This window comes from Coregonus lavaretus, assembly GCF_964263955.1.
Source record: "Coregonus lavaretus genome assembly, chromosome: 5".
In the NCBI taxonomy this organism is placed as follows: Eukaryota; Metazoa; Chordata; class Actinopteri; order Salmoniformes; family Salmonidae; genus Coregonus; species Coregonus lavaretus.
Window position 1 is genome coordinate 62,470,130 of NC_139992.1, and position 26,460 is coordinate 62,496,589.

General features: G+C 43.5%; 1 protein-coding gene across 1 annotated transcript; it reads right to left on the reverse strand.

Moving 5' to 3' along the window:
* Window positions 1-15,559: 15,559 nt before the first annotated feature.
* bcs1l (BC1 (ubiquinol-cytochrome c reductase) synthesis-like) lies at window positions 15,560-25,499 on the reverse strand. Its single transcript, XM_084162470.1, has 7 exons — window positions 24,842-25,499; window positions 22,868-23,007; window positions 22,503-22,697; window positions 22,301-22,364; window positions 21,888-22,060; window positions 20,161-20,278; window positions 15,560-17,037 (listed from the first exon to the last, which is right to left on the reverse strand). The coding sequence occupies exons 1-7, from the start codon at window positions 25,159-25,161 to the stop codon at window positions 16,785-16,787; spliced, it is 1,263 nt and encodes a 420-aa protein (XP_084018596.1). The 5' UTR covers window positions 25,162-25,499; the 3' UTR covers window positions 15,560-16,784.
* Window positions 25,500-26,460: the final 961 nt, after the last annotated feature.

The window sequence follows — 26,460 nt, forward strand, 5'->3', positions numbered from 1 at the left end:
GTTCTGTTTGACAATAAGGGAATGGTCTCTTGGAAACAGTCCTTGCACATCACTGGAACATTCCTATGAAAACATTAAGTAATTACCTAATGAGACTTAAGGGAACGTTGTTTTGTTAGCTGGGTCACTACCAAGAGTTCAGGCATTCTCGTAGTTTAATGTTTCACATCGGATATTATTTTATAATGTCTTTACCTTATTTTTCTATTTCTTTGAATGTCTTGAACTGAAAGGATATATCAGAGATTTGAATACTTTTTTGTAAAATCCAATGAGAGGAGCTCAAGCTCTGATAGAGGGAATTGGGAGGGAGATGACAAGGGATGTTCTCTTGATAAGTGTGCAAATTGGACCATTTTCTGTCCTGCTAAGCATTGAGTACTTTTGGGCATCATTCACAAGTGATAATATATCATTCACAAGTGATAGGCTAATATTGTCACCCATCAGACCATTCTTGATTTAATCTTGTCTTTACATATAATATGTGTGAAATTTGTTCTTGATTTAGAATGGACCATTATCATGCACCTGTCTCGAAACAGGGGCAGGGGAAAAAATACATGTCATCTATGCACTTAAATAGCAAATGGAGGATGCTTTTCCCTTGGTTCATTTTTATGCCAGCCAGGTAGTCTATACTTCTGTTGTAAAGATAAGCAATGTGCTTAATATTAGGAAAGTTGAGAAATAAATATAGTAGGCCTAGCCTATAGAAAGCTGATGGGATCCTCCTCTTTTTAATAGAGGCCATCACTCTGTTTTCTCTCACAATTGCATAGCCTATAGAAATGTTGCGCATCATGAGCTCATGGGCTCTCATGAAGTGTTTGATTAGATTTTCGATTACATTTGCATTGATGTCAGAGTGATTAGAGGGACAATAGAGTTCTGAGTACCAGGCAGTCAGCAAGTTTGGTAGGCTACTAATGACCATCAGCAGCATCAGAGCTTGGAGAAGCCTAATTACTGTGACTAAACGGTCACATGGAATTTGACTGCCTTCATGACTTTTGACTGCCGGTGTGGCGGTAATACGGTCACTGCAACAGCCCTACCTGTACCCTGAAAGCTCTGTATTAAAACTTTTACTTCGACCGGTTTCCTCTTTTATCTTTACCAAGTCAACTGTGCTACTGCAAAATCCGCTCTACACAATCTATTATTGGTTGAAATAGTGTAGTGCAATGTATCTGTAAACTGCTCTTACCCGTGACAAAGCCAGGTACATCTCCAGTTCAGCTATCCGACGACCTATGCAGCCCCGAACCCAAAAAACAAATGGGATAGAGCCAAAGGGGTTTGGTCGGACTCGGCCGTCCCTCAACCATCGTTCAGGCTTGAACTTCGATGGTTCTGGGAATGTCTTTTCATCCTGGCTGATGGCATAGTGGCATATTGTAAACAAAGTCTAGAGACACAAGACAGCAGAGAGGGAAATAATTGTTACAGCACTATCCTAACAACGGCATGATTTACATGAATTCAAATGTTGTTTTGTTTTAATGGTTGGGTCAGTTTTACGCCAGTAAAGTGAAGATGTACTTGAAAGTCCCTGAAAGTTGGTTGTTTCCCTAAAGATAGACTAACCTTCTTGGGGAAAAAATGTCTGCCAATGATGACATCATTCTCTGCCATTCAGGGGGACAACAGGGTACATTCTGGAGAACAGGAAGTACATCAGAAATGGTGTTAGAGCAAAGTGACGTACACAACCACTTCCACATTTCTTACCTTAGTGCTTCCTTGATGACAGCCTTGAGGTGTGGCATACAGTTGACATCTTGAGTAGATGGAATGTTGTCTCCTGGTATGCAGCGGGACACCTCCTGATAAAGGGTGTTCTGCACATTGGGGTCCCTGGACAGCAGGTACATGGCCCACATCATGGTATTGGATGTCTTAAATTATGACAACAACAGCGTTAGTGACACAGGCTACTGAGGGGAGAACGGCTCATAATAATGGTAGGAACGGAGAAAATGGAAAGGCATCAAACACCTGGAAACCATGTGTTTGATGTATTTGATACCATTCCACCAATTCCATTCCAGTCATTAACACAAGCCCATTCTCCGCAATTAAGGTGTCACCAACCTCCTGTGATTAGTGAATACATGCCCTTATCGTACAACACACCAGGGCCATACTTGTGAAATTGTGACCTGTTTCAGGAAACTAGGTGTATGTCGCGGGTCACTACTTTACAGGAGAGCCGTTTGAATTTTTTTATTTTTTTATCAAAATGCGTTTTTGGGCAGAAATGCCTTCTCGAACATGTGAACTTTCATGTGCCTTAATAACAAACTTGTATGCCATCTGTAAATACGAATAAAATTGTTAAATTACGAGCCTAGTTGGTTTAGCCAAAGAAAAAGACAGGAACCTTCCCGCTAGCCATGATTGGCTGAGTTGATGAGTGGGCTGGACATGCCGAGAGATGAGTTTGGACTGGTCTGCCATATAGCATGCTTCTGTCTATTTGAGCTGGTCAGTATGTCTAGGTAATCCTGTCTAACACGGCTTTTAAACAAATGTATTGTGTATTAAAACTGCATAAGTGTTGCTCTCCACTTTCTGGAGGACCAAGTTTTGAAATCAGTGGAATTTGAGTATGATAGCTAAGGAGATGGAGAAAACACCTGTTTCCGGATTACATCTTCAAACTAAGGGCAACCATGGAATCCGACAGGAGACACGTCCATCCATGAATGATGTATACGGGTAAGATAGTCTAGCTAGCTACATTTTCAGATATTACACGTTTCTAATTTTGACAGAAAGAGCTATTTGCTTGGCTAGCTATAGCCTAATGTTAGCTAGCTAACATTGAACCTGGTTGGTTAGCTACCTGCAGATTCATGCAGGGTAGTAACATCATGAGTTGTGATTATGGTTAATTGTTTACCTAGCTAGCTAGCTACATGTCTTAACAAAAGACTCTACTATGCAAGTTACCATTTCGGGTGCGTTCGTAAACGCAGAATAACTGATTAATTTACAAACGCTCAGCACCCGTTGAATATGGCCGGTGTCAGTAAACGTTGGCAAAAAAACTTAATTCAATTGTTGCCAGCAGCACAGTTACAGTCACCAACGCTCTGGATAACATGAAAACAGCCTAACCAGCTCTGCTAGGGCGAGTAAAAAGAGTGGGGTGTTCTCTCATTGTGTCTGGAAGTAGCTAGCAAGCGAGCCAATGTTAGCCAGTTAGCTTGGGTGCTTGACTTCTGTTGGGAGGTCAGAATGTTCGGATCAACCCTACTCATCGGCCAGAGCGTCCGGTGTGCGCTCTGAACGACACGTTTTGAAGCTAGGGCGAGTAATGTTCAGTGAGCTGTTCTGTCATTTGTGTCTGGAAGTAGCTAGCAAGTTAGCTTGGGTGCTTGACTTCTGTTGTTAGTACAGAACGCTCGGATCAACCCTTAAAAGATGGGTGGGGCTAAAGCTTAAGAGGGTGTGAACGATGCTGAATGGGTGTAGACAAAGAAGGGCTCTCTCCAGTAGTAATTGGTCACAATTCTGGTTAGAACATGGTTTGAGTCACTCAGACATGAATCAGTGTTAATTTGGTCAATAAAAATAGTGACAAAAATATTTGTCAAACACCTATTTTTCAGTGGCAATTGACGAGACTATAACTGACTAAATAGTGCCAGAAAAAACTAGAACTAAACAAAAATTATTTTTCATTTCAGTTGACTAAAATGTGACGAGACAAAATTATCTCTGTAACTAAAATCTGACTACTAAGTGGACTGGACAATCGTTTTTGGAGAGATGGAGAGCTTTTTAGTGATAAGCACAATTAATATTAGCAGCACAGATGCGTAGCAACACAGCCTTCTAGTTATCTACCCTTTGCCTGGTTAAAAAACACAAGCTGCTTTACGATATTAAAGACAATATTAGCAATGAGGTTAATATAAAAACAATAGTCTAGCTGTTTTTCTCCCACTTGAGTAGGCTATAGAAAAGTAGGCTGTCTTTGAATTTGTAGTCTCGCTCAATCCTTCCACTTTTTCCACTGAATTTCATATACAGGTTCTGTAGCCAAGTCTCCCTCTTTTCTTCAGAGAAAACGTCTGGATTCTAGCCCTTAGGCTACTGTTCATAAACGGGTGCTACGTCTTTTTCTTTCTATCATGCATTGGCAGGCCGCATTTTACATTCATAAAGCATATCGTGAGCCATTCTAAAACTAGGCTACTTGTGGACCGTACCGTTAACCATTTGTTTTGGCAGCACCTTGTTCAGTGATGTTACCTCATTAGCTAGCTATAGCTAACAACCTGGGGGCCCGTGTTCAGCAGGACACAATGTTTTAGAAATATGCTATGTAGAACAAATAACTTTGTTCAAGAATGTTTTTCAATTGAAAGTGGCCCTGGTAACATTACCAGTAGGGTATATGCAAACATTTGGTGGCACAGAAAGAAAGGAAAAGGGATAGCAAACAATTTATTGACAATCGTGTCCAAAAATTGTGTTGATATTTTATGGCTGGTTATGACAACTACATAATAATGTAAAAACCCACAAAACCTACTACACAAGGTAAAACATTCCATTACACTATAGCCTACTTGTCAACAGTAATATGGTCTGAAATGGACCATATTAAATTATCATTGTAATTGCGCACACATTGATGTCAGACATGCAGCTACCCCAATGCTCTGTTGCTGATGAATGGGATAAATGCAGGAGCACATTTCAGGAGCAGGACAAGACACCCTCTTTTTGACTGATGACTGACATAAGGGTATGTACGTGATAGGCCTATCTGGCTTATATGATTATGATGTGTCACAAAGTGTCCAAGTAAAGTGACACGTAATGCTTCTTGACAGTCATAATGCTTCTTGACAGTGTCATAAAGTGTATTTTCTAATAAGTCATTTAAAATACGATGAAAAAAAATATGGCTGTAAATAATTAATTACAACAACAACAAAGGATTTAACAAACTTTCAAATGAAAGGAAACTTCTTGGCAGGGAAAAAACACATTTGAATAAATGTGGGTTTTGACACTCTTATGTACAGTTGAAGTCGTAAGTTTACATACACTTAGGTTGGAGTCATTAAAACCCGTTTTTCAACCACTCCACAAATTTCTTGTTAACAAACTATAGTTTTGGCAAGTCGGTTAGGACATCTACTTTGTGCATGACACAAGTAATTTTTCCAACAATTGTTTACAGACAGATTATTTCACTTATAATTCACTGTATCACAATTCCAGTGGGTCAGAAGTTTACAAACACTAAGCAAAACTTACATAGGTCACGTTGTTTTTATCATTGGATGAGTCCGTGCTCCTGGTGAGTTTTTTTAGGGCAATAATTCCTTCCTTCAGGCTAGATGGACTTCATAGCCTACAATATGTGTCTCCCCTTTTCATCGGCCTCGATTAGATGATTGCATTCAAGACAAGGTCGTTTTATTAATCTCGGTTTGTCAGTGTCAGCAGAGTAGCCTACCCTGTCATTTGTGTGGTTTTAAAGATTCTGCTACTGTCTACAGTCATGGAGAGTAAAGTGTTGCAGAATTGCATGAAAAAAGTTAATAAAAGGCAAACATTTTCTCTGTTTATTCTCTGATCCTCCTAGACAAATTCCCTCTATGTCACGTTCGTTCATGAACGAGAAGGACCAAGGCGCAGTGTGATATGCATTCATATTTATTTACGTACTGAACACACGACAAACAACAAACGAAACGTGACGTCCAAGGTAGACAAATAACATACCTCACACGGAACAAGATCCCACAACCCACTAGTGCCAACCGGCTACCTAAGTATGGTCCCCAATAAGAGACAACGAGCTACAGCTGCCTCTGATTGGGAACCACCCTAACCATAGAAAACACAACATAGCAACACACAACACGGAAAATACACACCCTGACTCAACAAATACAAGTCCTCAGAGTCAGGGCGTGACAGTACCCCCCCCCCCCCCAAAGGTGCGGACTCCGACTGCGCCACATAAACATAACAGGGTAGGAGCCGGGTGGGCATTCCGCCTCGGAGGCGGATCCGGCTCCGGGTGTGACCACCACTTACTCTCCACCTCCCCGTTGCGCCCCTGGTCTGGTCTGGACCTCGGCGCGCTGCTTCCCCTCTCCTTCCTCCCACGAAGTACCAAGCCCTGTCTGGACCCTGGTGTGGGAGACCCCGAACCTGGAGAGGGGCTGACGTCTGGGTCTGGACTGGAACCGCTGACTGGAGCTGGACCTGACGACGGTGGATCGAACTGCTCTGGCTCCGGGGTGAAGCCGCTGACCGGAACTGGATCAGGCACCGGTGGAGCGGACTGCTCTGGCTCCGGAGTGGAGCTGCTGACCGGAGCTGGACTGGACCCCGGAGGAGCGGATTGCTCTGACTCCGGAGTGGAGCAGCTGACCGGTGCCGGACCAGGCACCGGTGGAACAGGCACGGGCCGTGCCGGACTGGACACACGCACCACTGGCTTGGTGCGGGGAGCAGGAACGGGCCGGACTGGGCTGACGACGCGCACCACTGGCTTGGTGCGGGGAGCAGGAACGGGCCGTACCGGACTGGCGACGCGCACCACTGGCCTGCTGCGGGGAGCAGGAACGGGCCGGACTGGGCTGACGACGCGCACCACTGGCTTGGTGCGGGGAGCAGGAACGGGCCGTACCGGACTGGCGACGCGCACCACTGGCCTGGTGCGGGGAGCAGGAACAGGCCGGGCCGGGCTGGCGACGCGCACCACTGGCTTGGTGCGAGGGACAGGAACAGGTCGGACCGGGCTGGCGACGCGCACCACTGGCTTGGTGCGAGGGGCAGGAACAGGTCGGACCGGGCTGGCGACGCGCACCACTGGCTTGGTGCACGGGGCAGGAACAGGCCTGGCCGGGCTGGCGACGCGCACCACTGACTTGGTGCGAGGGACAGGAACAGGCTGGACCGGGCTGGCGATGCGCACCACTGGCTTGATGCGAGGAGCAGGAATGGGCCGAACCATACTGGGAACACCCACCACTGGCTTAGTGTGGGAATCAGGAACGGGCCGGACCGGACTGGCGACACGCACCACTTGATTGGTGCGAGGAGCGGGACTGGGTTCCTTCATTAACCCCCGCTCCTTCTGCTGCCTAACCAGCTCCTCTCGCCGTGCCTCTACACTTTCCTTCTGCTCCCTCTGAACCAATAACCCCCTTAATCTGGCGGCCTCCTCTGCTAAACGGCTGAACCGCTCTATCGCGGCCTCCTGCTGCCTCGTCGTCCACGGCGTGAGCCCCCCCCTAAAAATGTTTTGGGCTTGTCTCTCCCCCGTGATCATGGCCTCCATCCCTCTTGCCAGACTCTCGCTCATCTCCTCCCAAGTCCATCCTCTCTCCTCGTCACGCTGCTTGATCCAGGATTGGTGTGTTATTCTGTCAAGGAGTGATGTGTACGCGGCGAGTGAAGTCAAACGCAGGACACAGAGATACTGACAGACTACTTTACTCAATGTAAAGTACAAAACAAAAACCTCCGCAACTGGAGGGAAAAACATCATATACGTAATATGGAATGAAAACAGCAAGGCCGAACATCGACTAGACACAAACAATAACACACAAATACCAAACGTGAGACAAGGGAAATGATAGGCTAAACAATCAAACATAATAGACAACAGGTATAACTACTCAAGACAAAACAAGACAAACACCGAAACATCGATCGGCAGTAGCTAGTACTCCGGGGACGACGAACGCGGAAGCCTGCCCGAGCAAGGAGGAGGAGCAGCCTCGGCAGAATCCGTGACACTCTAGCTGGGGCTGAGCTCTTGATGTGTGCAAAGAAATTAGAAGAAAAGCAGAAAGGTATGTTTTGCTAACATTGAGTCAGTTATATTATTAGCTTAATTTATGACTATCCAATCTACTCATCACTTTATGAATAGTAGGCTATCTTACAGTAGTCTTCAAATGCAATGATAGATACAGTGGGGAAAAAAAGTATTTAGTCAGCCACCAATTGTGCAAGTTCTCCCACTTAAAAAGATGAGAGGCCTGTAATTTTCATCATAGCTACACGTCAACTAAGACAGACAAAATTAGATTTTTTTTCTCCAGAAAATCACATTGTAGGATTTTTAATGAATTTATTTGCAAATTATGGTGGAAAATAAGTATTTGGTCAATAACAAAAGTTTTCAATACTTTGTTATATACCCTTTGTTGGCAATGACACAGGTCAAACGTTTTCTGTAAGTCTTCACAAGGTTTTCACACACTGTTGCTGGTATTTTGGCCCATTCCTCCATGCAGATCTCCTCTAGAGCAGTGATGTTTTGGGGCTGTCGCTGGGCAACACGGACTTTCAACTCCCTCCAAAGATTTTCTATGGGGTTGAGATCTGGGGACTGGCTAGGCCACTCCAGGACCTTGAAATGCTTCTTACGAAGCCACTCCTTCGTTGCCCGGGCGGTGTGTTTGGGAGGTGGACTTACCCTGGGAGGTGGACGGTAGGGCGACTGAGGGAGAAGGGGTGCCTCCTGCCCCCGTGGTGTAGAGCAGAGCCGGAGCCAGGGCAGTAGGGAACGGCAGGAGCCAGCGGCCACTCCTCTGCACCATACTCTGGGCCAGACAGAAGGCCATGATGGGAGCAGTACGAGGAATGTCTTAAAACACAGGGCTCCTGTTTCACCAGTGAGATTGTGGAGGGGCCATATCACTGGAAAACAGGAAGAGGAATAGAAGGAATGTCCCCTTGTTGAAGAGAAGCCCTACAGAAAGTAATGCTTACTTGGAACATAAAGGAACAGAAGGCCTAAACGCTTAAATGGAGAATGTGTTGACAAAATAAAAATCTCACATAAAAAAAACTGATAAGGGAATCTGGCCAGTCATGTTCTGGAGTGACTTTAATTTGCTTTTCAAATAGAAAATACAAAGAACTTATAAATGTAATTTTGAAATAAAAAGTGACACTCAATAATATCAACATGTAAAATGTAATAGTTTTTTCATAGCATTTTACCTTTTGCACCTTTTTCATTAAAGGTATACTGTAGTTCAGGAAAAAGTAATACAGGTGTTACAGGTCCCAATTTTGGGACTGGTGCAGCAGACAATAGTTTCTGTACCGCAGAATAAATGATGAAACAGGAGAACGTGGCTTCTCTTTCAAAGGGTCTCTGAATTATTATATTCAACATTTTCTCAAGGGCAAATTGTATTTTTCTGTCTTTTCAGTTACAACATTAAATTATCTAAACCCTTAGGATATTGGCAGGAGTGTCTTTTTTGAGTGGTATGGTAATGTTTGGGAATGGTCAACCCCCGACAGCTGCTGGAGTGTACGGAACAGCTCATTCTCAAACTCCCGACCCTGATCATGATGCAGTTTCGAGGGGTATCCAAATCGGGGTAAGAAGTCATTAAAGATACGCTCTGCTGCAGTCCATCCGGACTTGTCCTTTGTCGGGTAAGCTTGAGCAAATCTTGTAAAATGATCAACCACCACCAGAATGTACTCATAATCTCCTTGGCTGGTCTCCAGATGTAAGTATTCAATACAGACGAGCTCCAGGGGTGAGCTAGACGTGATGGTACCCATAGGTGCTCACACATGCATGGTGGGTTTCTTCTGCTTTATGCACAGACATTTACTTGTGACATAGTTCTCGATTTCCTTCTTCATATATGGCAAGTAGAACCTCTCTCTAGCAAGGTGGAGTACTCTTTCGGTACCAACGTGTCCCATGTCTTCATGGAGATGTTTAAGGGCTGCTGGTCTATACTTTACAGGAAGGACAAGCTGTTGTCTCTCGTTGGTCCGTCTATATAGGAGCCCGTTCTCCAGGTGCAGTTTGCTCCACTTGTAGAACATCTTCCTTGTGAACCCGTTCACCGCTTTTTTGATTTCATCGGTAACTACTGTAGCATTCTCCTTAAACTTTACAATCTCTCCAATGGTTGGGTCTTCACGTTGTGCTTTCCCCAGCTCGTCATGACCTATCATTGGCAGAAGTGCACTGGGCTGTTGACTGGAGTCTACGGAGGAGATGTGGAGGGCAGCGATCCACATCCTTCCTCTGGGCCGCTTGGCCCCCTTCCCAAGTTGTACGCACAACGTCCTGTGACAGCTCCTCAGTGCATTCTGTCACATATTGGTTGATGTCCATGGGGATACGGGACAATGTACCCACTTCTATATTTATCTTTCCAGGCCTGTACTTAATGTTGAACTGGAAATCTGACAGTTCTCCAACCCAGTGGTGGCCGACAGCATTAAGCTTTGCGGTGCTCATGACGTAGGTTAGGGGGTTGTTATCTGTATAAATGGTGAAGTGCGGGGTATAGAATAGGTAATCCCTAAACTTTTCACACACTGCCCATTTTAGAGCAAGGAACTCAAGCTTCCCACTGTGCAAATTGTAGTTCCTCTCAGCTGGTGTCAATGTTCCTGATCCATACCCGATGACTCTCAACTTCCCATCCTGCTGCTGATAAAGGACGGCTCCAAGGCCCTTCTCTGAAGCGTCGGTATGCAGTACGAGTGGTAAGTAAAAGTTAAGGTATGCCAACAGAGATGGGTTCACAAGCATGTCAACGAGTCGTTCAAGTGTGCTCTGGTGTTCGCCTGTCCAGTCCACAGGGGTCCTGGAGGACAGCTGGGGGCCTTTGTGTTACAGGAGGGGGTCGCAGTTCCGGAGCGACCCTTAGGCACCTCCTCACTCAAAGTCTGGACTAATCATGATCCTATTGGTGTCACCTGTGTCTACCTGTTCATCTATGTATTTATGCCCTCACTTCCCTGTGTTCCCTTGCTCAGTTTTCTCTGCTAGTTTCTCGATGCCAAGCAGTACGAATGTGTCTGATCGCGAGACGTATGTACAGGTACATGACAAGTGTTCTCCCTGTTTCAGTCGTAGTTAGTATTTCGTATTTTTGCTGTCAGCCTGTTTTTGGAGACCAATTTGCTCTTCCTTTATTTTATCGTGACAAGTCCGTTATTTTGTATCCAGGCTTTGGGACCACCAGTAAAGATCCTAGTTTCACCATCTCTGCCTACTGCCTACTGTCTATCCTGCACCGCACCTGGGTCACACCTCACACCAACCCTTACACAGCACCCCTTTAAAAATCAAAAAAATATACAGTACCGTTCAAAAGTTTGGACACACCTACTCATTCAAGGGTTGTTCTTAATTTTTTTAAACTATTTTTTACATTGTAGAATAACAGTGAAGACGTCAAAACTATGAAATAACACATATGGAATCATGTAATAAAAATATATTTTATATTTGAGATTCTTCAAATAACCACCCTTTGCCTTGATGACAGCTTTGCACACTCTTGGCATTCTCTCAACCAGCTTCACCTGGAATGCTTTTCCAACAGTCTTGAAGGAATTCCCACATATGCTGAGCACTTGTTGACTGCTTTTCCTTCACTCCGACTCATCCCAAACCGACTCATCCCAAACCATCTCAATTGGGTTAAGGTCGAGGGATTGTGGAGGCCAGGTCATCTGATGCAGCACTCCATCACTCTCCTGCCTGGTCAAATAGCCCTTACACAGCCTGGAGGTGTGTTGGGTCATCATCCTGTTGAAAAACAAATGATAGTCCCACTAAGCCCAAACCAGATGGGATGGCGTATCGCTGCAGAATGATGTGGTAGCCATGCTGGTTAAGTGTGCCTTGAATTCTAAATGAATCACAGACAGTGTCACCAGCAAAGCACACCATAACACACCATAACACCTCCTCCTCCATGCTTTACGGTGGGAACTACAAATGCGGAGATCATCCGTTCACCCACATCGCGTCTCACAGAGACACAGCGGTTTGAACCAGAAATCTCAAATTTGGACTCCAGACGAAAGGACACATTTCCACCATTCTAATGTCCATTGCTCGTGTTTCTTGGCCCAAGCAGGTCTCTTATTCTTATTGGTGTCCTTTAGTAGTGGTTTCTTTGCAGCAATTCAACCATGAAGGCCTGATTCACACAGTTCCCTCCAAACAGTTGATGTTGAGATGTGTCTGTTACTTGAACTCTGTGAAGCATTTATTTGGGCTGCAATTTCTGAGGCTGGTAACTCTAATGAACTTATCCTCTGCAGCAGAGGTAACTCTGGGTCTTCCATTCCTGTGGCAGTCCTCATGAGAGCCAGTTTCATCATAGCGCTTGATGGTTTTTGCGACTGCACTTGAAGAAACTTTCAAAGTTCTTGAAATTGTCCGTATTGAATAACATTCATGTCTTAAAGTAATGATGGACTGTCGTTTCTCTTTGCTTATTTGAGCTGTTCTTGCCATAATATAGAATTGGTCCTTTATCAAATAAGGCTATCTTCTGTATACCTTGTCACAACACAACTGATTGGCTCAAAGGCATTAAGATGGAAATAAATTCCATAAATGAACTGTTAAGAAGGCACACCTGTTAATTGAAATGCATTCCAGGTGACTACCTCATGAAGCTGGTTGAGAGTGTCAAGAGTGTGCAAAGCTGTCATCAAGGCAAAGGGTGGCTATTTAAAATATATTTAGATTTGTTTAACACTTTTTTGGTTACTACATGATTCCATATGTGTTATTTCGTAGTTTTGATATCTTCGCTATTATTCTACAATGTAGAAAATAGTAAAAATAAAGAAAAACCCTTGAATGAGTAGGTGTGTCCAAACTTTAGACTGGTAGTATATATACAATGGGGGAAAAAAGTATTTAGTCAGCCACCAATTGTGCAAGTTCTCCCACTTAAAAAGATGAGAGAGGCCTGTAATTTTCATCATAGGTACACGTCAACTATGACAGACAAATTGAGAAAAACAAATCCAGAAAATCACATTGTAGGAATTTTAATGAATTTATTTGCAAATTATGGTGGAAAATAAGTATTTGGTCACCTACAAACAAGCAAGATTTCTGGCTCTCACAGACCTGTAACTTCTTCTTTAAGAGGCTCCTCTGTCCTCCACTCGTTACCTGTATTAAAGGCACCTGTTTGAACTTGTTATCAGTATAAAAGACACCTGTCCACAACCTCAAACAGTCACACTCCAAACTCCACTATGGCCAAGACCAAAGAGCTGTCAAAGGACACCAGAAACAAAATTGTAGACCTGCACCAGGCTTGGAAGACTGAATCTGCAATAGGTAAGCAGCTTGGTTTGAATAAATCAACTGTGGGAGCAATTATTAGGAAATGGAAGACATACAAGACCACTGATAATCTCCCTCGATCTGGGGCTCCACGCAAGATCTCACCCCGTGGGGTCAAAATGATCACAAGAACGGTGAGCAAAAATCCCAGAACCACACGGGGGGACCTAGTGAATGACCTGCAGAGAGCTGGGACCAAAGTAACAAAGCCTACCATCAGTAACACACTACGCCACCAGGGACTCAAATCCTGCAGTGCCAGATGTGTCCCCCTGCTTAAGCCAGTACATGTCCAGGCCCGTCTGAAGTTTGCTAGAGTGCATTTGGATGATCCAGAAGAGGATTGGGAGAATGTCATATGGTCAGATGAAACCTAAATAGAACTTTTTGGTAAAAACTCAACTCGTCGTGTTTGGAGGACAAAGAATGCGGAGTTGCATCCAAAGAACACCATACCTACTGTGAAGCATGGGGGTGGAAACATCATGCTTTGGGGCTGTTTTTCTGCAAAGGGACCAGGACGACTGATCCGTGTAAAGGAAAGAATGAATGGGGCCATGTATCACGAGATTTTGAGTGAAAACCTCCTTCCATCAGCAAGGGCATTGAAGATGAAACGTGGCTGGGTCTTTCAGCATGACAATGATCCCAAACACACCGCCCGGGCAACGAAGGAGTGGCTTCGTAAGAAGCATTTCAAGGTCCTGGAGTGGCCTAGCCAGTCTCCAGATCTCAACCCCATAGAAAATCTTTGGAGGGAGTTGAAAGTCTGTGTTGCCCAGCGACAGCCCCAAAACATCACTGCTCTAGAGGAGATCTGCATGGAGGAATGGGCCAAAATACCAGCAACAGTGTGTGAAAACCTTGTGAAGACTTACAGAAAACGTTTGACCTGTGTCATTGCCAACAAAGGGTATATAACAATGTATTGAGAAACTTTTGTTATTGACCAAATACTTATTTTCCACCATAATTTGCAAATAAATTCATTAAAAATCCTACAATGTGATTTTCTGGAGAAAAAAATTCTCATTTTGTCTGTTATAGTTGACGTGTACCTATGATGAAAATTACAGGCCTCTCTCATCTTTTTAAGTGGGAGAACTTGCACAATTGGTGGCTGACTAAATACTTTTTTCCCCCCACTGTGTATATATATATATATATATATATATATAAACATTATTTTTTAAATAAAATATTTTCACAAAAGTTGTGCACTGGGCCTTTACTAGTATTAGCGACAGATATATACCTCTGTAGCATGGGCAAAAAAGGTACTTGTATAATTAAGAACAGTATCTTGCAGGTTCAATAGGTGGAATTGTCCCTTTCTCTGTGATCGTCATTTTTTTTCTCTAATGGAATTCAGAAAGAACAAAACCCTGTCCTCAAACATTTACATCAAAAGATGCATAGTTATGGGCAAAGACACAGAACACCCACTTAAGACACAAAAGGGTTCTTCGGCTGTCCACATAGGATAACCCGTTTTGGTTACAGGCAGAACCCTTTTGGGGAGAGCATTTGAAATGTTCACAATGTACTTCACAGCTCAGCATCTTTCATCAGCTTTACCAGTCCTTCTGTGTTAGATAAACTTACTTCACACAGTGAGATTGAAAGCATTGCTTACAGATCAAATTTGAGGCTGCGAGTGTGCATGTGTATAGCTTCAAAATGGCATGTGTATACTGCTCTTTTCACACCAATACAAATGTAGACATAAATTGATGAAGCAAAATGGATTCTGTATTCATGATCTGTATTGGAATTGACTGACGTATCATTCAATCTCCATTTATAGTCCCAGTCAGTGGCTCCTCCATCTTCTGCCACATCTGAAAATGACAGTCTCTCTTTTGAATATCTGAGTCCAGTTTGACTGCAGGGTTAGAGCAGCCACAAGTCTCCCTGGCAAAACATAACTTATTTCAGAAATACAAATAAAAAATATATAATTATAACCAAATTAAATTAAAAGTGTGAAACTGAAATATGGCAAGACATCAGATGAAGAGTGAGGAAAAGGATGAATGGATAGAAGATCAAGGTCTGTTCTTTTGTCAATTGCACACAGGTCCAACCGAAATTTGACGTACACTTTTAACCCAACCCCTCTGAAAGACACACATACACAGGTTTTGGAGAGGTGTGGGGGGCAGCCACACTAGGAGCTGTTGTTGTGGGGAAGTTAATTGCCTTGCTCAATGGCACAACGGCAATCAATGGCATCTAGGACTGGATACGAGCAACCCTCTGGTTGCCAGCTCACTTCCCACAAGTTTTCCCCATTGGACCCAGGATTCGAACTAACAACCTTACGGTTGCTGGCCCGCTCTCTAACCGCTAGGCTACCTCCTGCCCCAGAAGCTGGAGATAAATGGATGGAGAATCTGACATTACTACAGAACATCCCATTGGGCAACCAGCTTAGCCCGCTGGGTAATTTATTGAAAAAAAATCCCTCATCGTGACTGTATCCAGAGTAGGTGAATGTACAGTAATTAGTACTAAAACACATAAATGTCATTAGATGATACAACCACTCATCTAAAATAAAACAAAAGTAGACAATTATGTTGTAAATCAAGGACAAAAATACAATAGTGAAGCACACAGCGACCCTTTCTCCACTCTGTCCTTACAGTGTGACCCCTATGTAAACTGCTGTACATAATATACTGTAGACCCCTCCACTTCTTAAATGAAGTCAGCTAGGTTGTGTAAGAAAGACACAGAGAGGAAGAAATACAGAAATAAAAGTCATACATATTTTTAAAAATTCTCTACTCAATTTATCTTTCTGTGGAGCTTAATCTTACATAGAGGAAGTAGAGGGGCTTAACCTTACATAGAGGAAGTAGAGGGGCTTAACTTTACATCTTGGACCAGTTCAGAGTTTGTCAGTTACGAGCAATGACTGTTACTACAATATTGCGTTATATGATTACTGGATCCGTTTCTACCGGAATTATATCGTAATATTGCAGTACTTAGTTTTCTCCCAATCGCAAAGCTCAGTAATACAGGTACCAACCAACCTCAAATCAATAAAATGGTATTGTATAAACTAGGGACATCAATACTTAAGCAGTTGCCAAAAACAGATTGATTTGAGAAGTTTCTGTGACAATCAATGAGAAAGGCTACCTAGGTGAAGGTAGACTTATGCCAATATTCAATCAAATTAAGTGTGGATTTAAGAAGTGTGTTTGATTTGCACAGCAGCATGTCCCGGTAGGAGGGAGTTGAGACTTGATATAGAAATCTGGTTCTGGGAACTGGATGACTTCTCAGCCAGATTTGCCATTGGATTACCAATTTTGAAATTCTTAGAATTCTGAGTTTAATACATGCCACGCCCCTTTTACTTTGAATCTCTACATACTGTAAATACCATGTCAATAGTACCTACTTACTTGTGTGCCTTTGATTTGATTTAAAACATGTTGAATTTACACTCACTCACTTTTATTCAGTATGTGACTTTGCCATAAATAGCATTCCCATGACAACACATAAAATTGTTGACAAGTTACAGCATTTTCAGTCTCAAACAGAGTCCATTCATCTTCTCCTTTCGTGTCAAATGGCAATTTCTTCTGTGACCCTCCTTCCCAGAGTCCTTAGCGTCTACTCACTCCTTCATCTTGGCCACGTTGTCTATGGAGCCCGTCGGGTCCATTTTGAACAGCATGAAGTGCCCCTGCACCTGGGCAGCACTGATGTTGGGGTGTGCAGCCAGCGCACTCTCCGCAAAACGGTCCCCCTCTGTGGCTGGCTCGGCCGGGTAGAAGCGTCTGAACATCTGGGTGAGCTGCCAGTGGGTGCAGTGGCCCACATATTGTTTCAAGTCCACACGGCCCGGCCTGATCAGAGCTGGGTCCAACCTATAGGGATGAAGGGAGATGGTAGTCAGGATACACAAATGACTGCCTCGCCTGGTTCACCAACTACTTCTCAGATAGAGTTCAATGTGTCAAATCGGAGGGCATGTTGTCTGGACCTATGGCAGTCTCTATGGGGGTGCCACAGGGTTCTATTCTTGGGCCGACTCTTTTCTCTGTGTATATCAATGATGTCGCTCTTGCTGCTGGTGACTCTCAGATCCACCTCTACGTAGACGACACCATTTTGTATACATCTGGCCCTTCATTGGACACTGTGTTAACAAACCTCCAAACGAGCTTCAATGCCATACAACACTCCTTCCGTGGCCTCCAACTGCTGTTAAACACTAGTAAAACTAAATGCATGCTCTTCAATCGAACGCTGCTGGCACCCGCCCAACCGACTAGAATCACTACTCTCGACGGGTCTGACCTAGAGTATGTGGACAACTACAAATACCTAGGTGTCTGATTAGACCGTAAACTCTCCTTCCAGACTCACATTAAGAATCTCCAATCCAATGTTAAATCTAGAATCGGCTTCCTATTTCGCAACAAAGCCTCCTTCATTCATGCTGCCAAACATGCCCTCGTAAAACTGACTATCCTTCCGATCCTTGACTTCGGCGATGTCATTTACAAAATAGCCTCCAACACTCTACTCAGCAAATTGGATGTAGTCTATCACAGTGCCATCCGTTTTGTCACCAAAGCCCCATATACTACCCACCACTGTGACCTGTACGCTCTTGTTGGCTGGTCCTCACTACATATTCGACGCCAAACCCACTGGCTCCAGGCCATCTATAAATCACTGCTAGGCAAATCCCCACCTTATCTTAGCTCATTGGTCACCATAGCAACACCCACGCGTAGTATGCGCTCCAGCAGGTATATCTCACTGGTCATCCCCAAAGCCAACACCTCCTTTGGCCGCCATTCCTTCCAGTTCTCTGCTGCCAATGATTGGAACGAATTGCAAAAATCTCTGAAGCTGGAGACTCTTATCTCCCTCACTAACTTTAAGCATCAGTTGTCAGAGCACCTTACCGATCACTGCACCTGTACACAGCCCATCTGTAATTAGCCCACCCAACTACCTCATCCCTATATTGTTATTTATTTTGCTCATTTGCACCCCAGTTTCTCTATTTGCACATCATCTCTTGCACATCTATCATTCCAGTGTTAATACTAATTGTAATTATTTTGCACTATAGCCTATTTATTGCCTTACCTCCATAACTTTGCTACATTTGCACACACTGTATATATATTTTCTGTTGTATTTTTGACTTTGTTTTGTTTTACCCCATATGTACAGTGAGGGAAAAAGTATTTGATCCCCTGCTGATTTTGTACGTTTGCCCACAGACAAAGACATGATCAGTCTATAATTTTAATGGTAGGTTTATTTGAACAGTGAGAGACAGAATAACAACAAATAAATCCAGAAAAACGCATGTCAAAAATGTTATAAATTGATTTGCATTTTAATGAGGGAAATAAGTATTTGACCCCCTCTCAATCAGAAAGATTTCTGGCTCCCAGGTGTCTTTTATACAGGTAACGAACTGATATTAGGAGCACACTCTTAAAGGGAGTGCTCCTAATCTCAGCTTGTTACCTGTATAAAAGACACCTGTCCACAGAAGCAATCAATCAATCAGATTCCAAACTCTCCACCATGGCCAAGACCAAAGAGCTCTCCAAGGATGTCAGGGACAAGATTGTAGACATACACAAGGCTGGAATGGGCTACAAGACCATCGCCAAGCAGCTTGGTGAGAAGGTGACAACAGTTGGTGCGATTATTCGCTAAATGGAAGAAACACAAAATAAATAACTGTCAATCTCCTTCGGCCTGGGGCTCCATGCAAGATCCCACCTTGTGGAGTTGCAATGATCATGAGAACGGTGAGGAATCAGCCCAGAACTACACGGGAGGATCTTGTCAATAATCTCAAGGCAGCTGAGACCATAGTCACCAAGAAAACAATTGGTAACACACTACGCCGTGAAGGACTCAAATCCTGCAGCGCACCCAAGGTCCCCCTGTTCAAGAAAGCACATATACAGGCCTGTCTGAAGTTTGCCAATTAACATCTGAATGATTCAGAAGAGAACTGGGTGAAAGTGTTGTGGTCAGATGAGACCAAAATCGAGCTCTTTGACATCAACTCAACTCGCCGTGTTTGGAGGAGGAGGAATGCTGCCTATGACCCCAAGAACACCATCCCCACCGTCAAACATGGAGGTGGAAACATTATGCTTTGGGGGTGTTTTTCTGCTAAGGGGACAGGACAACTTCACCGCATCAAAGGGACGATGGACGGGGCCATGTACCGTCAAATCTTGGGTGAGAACCTCCTTCCCTCAGCCAGGGCATTGAAAATGGGTTGTGGATGGGTATTCCAGTATGACAATGACCCAAAACACATGGCCAAGGCAACAAAGGAGTGGCTCAAGAAGAAGCACATTAAGGTCCTGGAGTGGCCTAGCCAGTCTCCAGACCTTAATCCCATAGAAAATCTGTGGAGGGAGCTGAAGGTTCGAGTTGCGAAACGTCAGCCTCAAAACCTTAATGACTTGGAGAAGATCTGCAAAGAGGAGTGGGTCAAAATCCCTCCTGAGATGTGTGCAAACCTGGTGGACAACTACAAGAAACGTCTGACCTCTGTGATTGCCAACAAGGGTTTTGCCACCAAGTACTAAGTCATGTTTTGCAGAGGGGTCAAATACTTATTTCCCTAATTAAAATGCAAATCAATTTATAACATTTTTGACATGTGTTTTTCTGGATTTTTGTGTTGTTATTCTGTCTCCCACTGTTCAAATAAACCTACCATTAAAATTATAGACTGATCATGTCTTTGTCAGTGGGCAAACCTACAAAATCAGCAGGGGATGAAATACTTTTTTCCCTCACTCTAACTCTGTGTTGTTGTTTTTAATCACACTGCTTTGCTTTATCTTGGCCAGGTCGCAGTTGTAAATGAGAACTTGTTCTCAAATGGCTTACCTGGTTAAATAAAGGTTAAATAAAAAAAATAAAAAAAGATCACAATACAAACAAATGTTGCTCAATACTGAAGGTACTTTAAAAAAATAAGTGGCTCATACCTGTCTATGAAGTTGGTGGTCATGAAGACGATTCTGGCCTCTGACGAGGCCACTCCATCCAGAGCGTTGAGGAGGCCACTGAAGGTCAGCCTGCCCATGCCCTGGTAGGCCAGAGGGCCTGTGGGACAGAGATATGCAATAATGAGTCCTAAAGAGCAACCGAACAGGCAGGAAGAGTCTTGTTTTTAAAAAAGTATTTAGTCAGCCACCAATTGTGCAAGTTCTCCCACTTAAAAAGATGAGAGAGGCCTGTAATTTTCATCATAGGTACACGTCAACTATGACAGACAAATTGAGAAAAACAAATCCAGAAAATCCGGGAAATCACATTGTAGGATTTTTAATGAATTTATTTGCAAATTATGGTGGAAGATAAATATTTGGTCAATAACAAAAGTTTCTCAATACTTTGTTATATACATTTGACACAGGTCAAACGTTTTCTGTAAGTCTTCACAAGGTTTTCACACACTGTTGCTGGTATTTTGGCCCATTCCTCCATGCAGATCTCCTCTAGAGCAGTGATGTTTTGGGGCTGTCGCTGGGCAACACGGACTTTCAACTCCCTCCAAAGATTTTCTATGGGGTTGAGATCTGGAGACTGGCTAGGCCACTCCAGGACCTTGAAATGCTTCTTACGAAGCCACTCCTTCGTTGCCCGGGCGGTGTGTTTGGGATCATTGTCATGCTGAAAGACCCATCTTCACTGCCCTTGCTGATGGAAGGAGGATTTCACTCAAAATCTCACGATACATGGCCCCATTCATTCTTTCCTTTACACGGATCAGTCGTCCTGGTCCCTTTGCAGAAAAACAGCCCCAAAGCATGATGTTTCCACCCCCATGCTTCACAGTAGGTATGGTGTTCTTTGGATGCAACTCAGCATTCTTTGTCCTCCAAACACGACGAGTTGAGTTTTTACCAAAAAGTTATATTTTATCTGACCATATGACATTCTCCCAATCCTCGTCTGGATTATCCAAATGCACTCTAGCAAACTTCAGACGGGCCTAGACATGTACTGGCTTAAGCAGGGGGATACGTCTGGCACTGCAGGATTTGAGTCCCTGGCGGCGTAGTGTGTTACTGATGGTAGGCTTTGTTACTTTGGTCCCAGCTCTCTGCAGGTCATTCACTAGGTCCCCCCGTGTGGTTCTGGGATTTTTGCTCACCGTTCTTGTGATCATTTTGACCCCACAGTTGATTTCTTCAAACCAAGCTGCTTACCTATTGCAGATTCAGTCTTCCCAGCCTGGTGCAGGTCTACAATTTTGTTTCTGGTGTCCTTTGACAGCTCTTTGGTCTTGGCCATAGTGGAGTTTGGAGTGTGACTGTTTGAGGTTGTGGACAGGTGTCTTTTATACTGATAACAAGTTCAAACAGGTGCCATTAATACAGGTAACGAGTGGAGGACAGAGGAGCCTTTTAAAGAAGAAGTTACAGGTCTGTGAGAGCCAGAAATCTTGCTTGTTTGTAGGTGACCAAATACTTATTTTCCACCATAATTTGCAACTTAATTAATTAAAAATCCTACAATGTGATTTTCTGGATTGTTTTTTCTCAATTTGTCTGTCATAGTTGACGTGTACCTATGATGAAAATTACAGGCCTCTCTCATCTTTTTAAGTGGGAGAACTTGCACAATTGGTGGCTGACTAAATACTTTTTCCCCCCACTGTATATATATCTATATGAGAGAGCAGGACAAGCAGGTGCAATAGACATACTCTCGATGGGCAGCAGCTCTCGGCTGACGAAGGCGGCGTCCACGTCCTCCAGCAGGATGATGCTCTGCTGTGGCGCCACGCTCAGCAGGTGGTTGAGGCGGTCGTCAGACAGGCTGCGGTCGCTCAGACTCATCAGGCAGATGCTGTAGCCCAGCTCTCCAGCCAGGGCAGTGCTGAAACACACAGACAGAACATGCAACAAAAACTAATCCGTTCAAGTAGGCTAATGCTATCTCTGTAAACTGGGCCAAAAATAAAATCATGTCAATTTGTATTTTGAGAGATCTATCCCTTTAAACGGAATAACTGTTTATAAGGGATTATACACAGATAAGTGTGGAGAGTAAACACCAGTAACACAAAGCTTCAAAGCCAGATTGAGGCTGCCATACTATCATCATCAGCATACTCACATGAAGCTGCTTTTCCCACAGCCTGGAGGTCCATACAGCAGATAACCTCTCCTGTAGGGGATCCCTGAATGCAGAACACAAAACACAACCACATTAACCCTGACAAGACCATACACTTATCTGCTTGTACGGTGAACAGGGAGGGGTCAATTCAATTTCAAAACAGCTATTCATTTGTCATTAATTACTGAATTGGAATTACCTCGGTCTGTGTACCACTTGGGGTTTCCGATGAACTCCTTCACGTCATCTACAATCCTATCGGCCAAGCCCTGTTCCAGGACCACTGAGCTGAGGGGCCGTCGTCGCCGCGGGAACCCAAAGGGCCTCCACTCAGAGCCCAGGGCCGTGTACATCACCGTCCGACCCTCCTCCTGCTTCAGGGCCAACTCCCTGGCTGCAACACACCCAAACAGACAGACAGCCAATCAACTCCATATCACAAGCAAGTAATACAGCCAATAATCTCCCTCATTTGCAGCAGCCAATCACATCAGATATCAAGTTGTGTACACATTTTCCTGGGCCATTGTCACGGTGTCTACTTGTCTAATGATTCTAGTGTACCTTCTTGCAGGATGTTGAAGAAGACGTCTCTGTTTCTGCCCATGGCGGTGAAAGTGACAGACTCCCAGGGAGTGCCTGTGTGGAGATCCACCATCTGTTTCTCTCTGGTCCTCTCCACTCGGATCCACTTCCTCCCATACCTGCACTCAAACACAGATGGCAGTCAGCTGTGAGCACTCAGTTTACCGAAACAAAAGTGTTTTTTCTCAATTCTGGTATGTGTTGCTACAGTGCTGTGTACATATACAATCAGGTCCAAAATTATTGGTACCCTTGATAAAGATGAGCAAACAAGACTAAAATAAATAATACAAATAGTGAGCTATATTGTATGCTCATAAAAATTGGAAAATTATTTTATATTAATATAATTGCTCAGAGAAAGAGAGGCAACCAGTTTCTTGCTAAAATGTCCTGGTACTGGGTAAAGTTAATGACGCTGTTGACCTTAACAAGGACCCCGTGTGGCTCAGTTGGTAGAGCATGACGCTTGCAACGTTCGATTTCGACAGGGGACCAGTAGGGCTGGGAATTGCCAAGGACCTCACGATGCGATATTATCACAATACTTAGGTGCCGATACGATATGTATTGCGATTCTCACCATTCTACATGTACTGCGATTTGATACTGTGATTTTATTATGATTAGATGTTCCAAACCTATTTCTCACCATATGTCTGCTGCAGAGGGATAAGAGAGAGCCATGAGAAAATGAGTTTTGATCAGTCATGGAAATAAAAGCGCTGAAAACAAATGGGCTCCCTATTTAAAAAGAAGATGGAGAACAAGCTATGAATTACAAATACTGGAGTTTTGGTGCAGGTACAGCCAAGTTGCGCAAAAATAATATTGCGATATTGTCAAAATGATACGATACATCAAAAATTATATCCCGATATGTAACTTTAGCGATATTTTCCCACCCATCACTAGTAGGTATGGGGTTCTTTTCTGGATATGCGTATTTATTTAGACGCAAAAACCCACCACTGGTGTGCATGGCCAAAGAGCTCTATTTTCATATAATCTGACCATAGCATCAGTTCCAATCCAAGTGCCAATGCCGTTTAGCAAACTCTAGGCGTTTACATTTGTTGGATGACATCAAAATACAGCTCTTTGGCCACACACACCAGTGGTGGGTTTTGCTTCGAAAGAAAGATATGCAGAGAAGAACCACTTACCTACTGTAAAATATGGTGGTGGATCTTTAATGTTATGGGGCTATTTTGCTTCCATTGGTCCTGGTGCCCTTGTTAAGGTCAACGGCATCATGAACTTACCCAGACAAACCTGGTTGCCTCAGCCAGGAGGCTGAAACTTGTCCACAAGTCAATCTTCCAGCGAGACAAAATGAAATGGTTAATTGACCACAAAATTTACATTTTGCAAAGGCCATCTCAGTCTCCGGCCTTGAACCCCATTGAAAACCTGTGGTTTGAATTGAAGAGTGCAGTCCATAAGCGCAGACAAAATATATAAAGGATTTGGAAAGATTCTGTATGGATGAATGATCTAAGATCACTCCCAATCTCTCTTTTTTTATTTTTTTATGTAAGACTCAGTGCCGTTATCCTCGCAAAGGGAGGTATTGAAAGGTATTAAAACGGTTGCCAATAGTTTTTACCCCCCCCATCTTTTTTAGAATAATTATGACTTACTTAAAATATATATATATATATATATATATATTTCACTAAGTATAAAACATAATATTTCTTGAGCATACAATATAGCTCAGTATGTTTATTTATTTTATACAGATTTTTTTGCTCATCTTTATCAAGGGTGCCAATAAATTTGGACCTGTTGGCTACCTGTGAAGAGATATCCTACTGTATGGTATCTGTTGACAATGTTAGGTTCAGCATAACTTTCTCACATCAGCTCAGAGAAAAACAGAGAAGAACTATGAGAGCCCACTACGACAACTCCTACAGACAGGGTTATTGAGTCTTCTCAACATTTTACCAGATTATGTGGTTGCCAGGACTGGGGTGAAAGTCAAACTGTGTGTGTACCCGTCCACTCTCGTGCTGCATGTAGGAGGTCTCCACACTCAAGTGCTGCGTGTGCTTGGCGTGCTTGGTGATCCAGCTCAGCAGCCAGTGGTAACTCTTGTCCCGACTGGGCACCTCCAGGGTGATCATGTAGTTCCTCCGGAAGAAGATCATCCCAAATTGAGCTGATTTCCTAGCCACAGCGATGGCCGAGCCCACCCCCACCAGCCCAAAGCCAGCCCCAAAGTAAGGGTTGTCCTTCAGGGCATCCACGAAGTCTGATAGAGTCATGGTCCTTATGTTTCCTAGCTATGTAACTAGGCTCCTCAGGAGCTCAATGCAGGTTCTCTCCCAATACAACACCTCGACCTAGAAGAAAAATATAAGACTTTCTTAAAGCTAGCTAAATTACAGTCAGTATCATTTTTAGCTACTAGCTAAGGAGGCCCAGGCTGGTTAGATCTCTTGCTCTGATCACGCCGGTAAACTAGCTGTCATACGTTATGCGAATCCCGAAGAGGTGTCCTCACAATTTTCCCTTTCCAGTCTCATTCGTACAACCATGGCACCCTTGGCCTTATGCTCCTCGCTGCTGTGGTTTGGTTCATCAGCGGCTCATCAGCAACACTAAGAATGTACTTCCGGGTCACGGAATTTCGGAACTTTTCCAAATAAAAGTTCCCCACGTAATAGTAGAAAAGTGTCAATAACCTGTATTTATTCACGATATTTGAAAAATAATTGTCTAAACATGAACAATTATTCATATTTGTTCATATTTAAGTGACAATTGTATTAAACATGTTCCAAGGTCAAGTAAATGCCCCCAATGCAAATCACTGTGTATGAAATACATATTGGTTTATTGAGCAAAAACGATTCTAGGTTCTGCAGTAAAAGTATTGTAGGGAATACTCAGTAGGGTATGTAGAATGTATATATGGTGTCATTTCATGGGGCACTGAATTATACGGAGTGTTGCTGGCCTTTTAGTACATTTTTGATATCATACATTTTCAGTCGCTCAGAAAAGGATATAAAAACAAACACATCTTAAATTAAATGGATAAGTTATTGTTCTGGACACTGCGAATGCAATAGATTTCCATGTATCATAATCAGGCGATATCATACATTCAGATGAAGATGGTATAAAGACCATTTCAAGCTCCAGAGAAGGAATGCACTTACTTTTCCAAAATGTGATTATTGCGCAACAGGACAGTTAACCCGCACTGTCCTCAAACCAATGCACGCTGCCTGCTAATTATCTATATGTTTCAACTTGGCCATTTCTAATTATTTTCTAACAAGTTTTATTTTCTAACAACAGTTTGAATTGAGGTGTGTTCCGCCTCCTCTTTAATTCACATAGAAGTAGCCCATTTCACTGTTGCGGACAATTTATGTTTGAGGCTTTACTGAGCCGGAGAATTCTCTCTTCAAGGAGAGCCCAAGCACTTCCCCAGTGTTTCCCCAGATCAAGTAAGCAGACATTTGCACATCTCCAGTCAGAACAGATACTTGCATAAACCTTTTCCCCCTGGTACATTTTCCGTCTGGCGCCCGCATTGCCTTCATTGTCGTTTT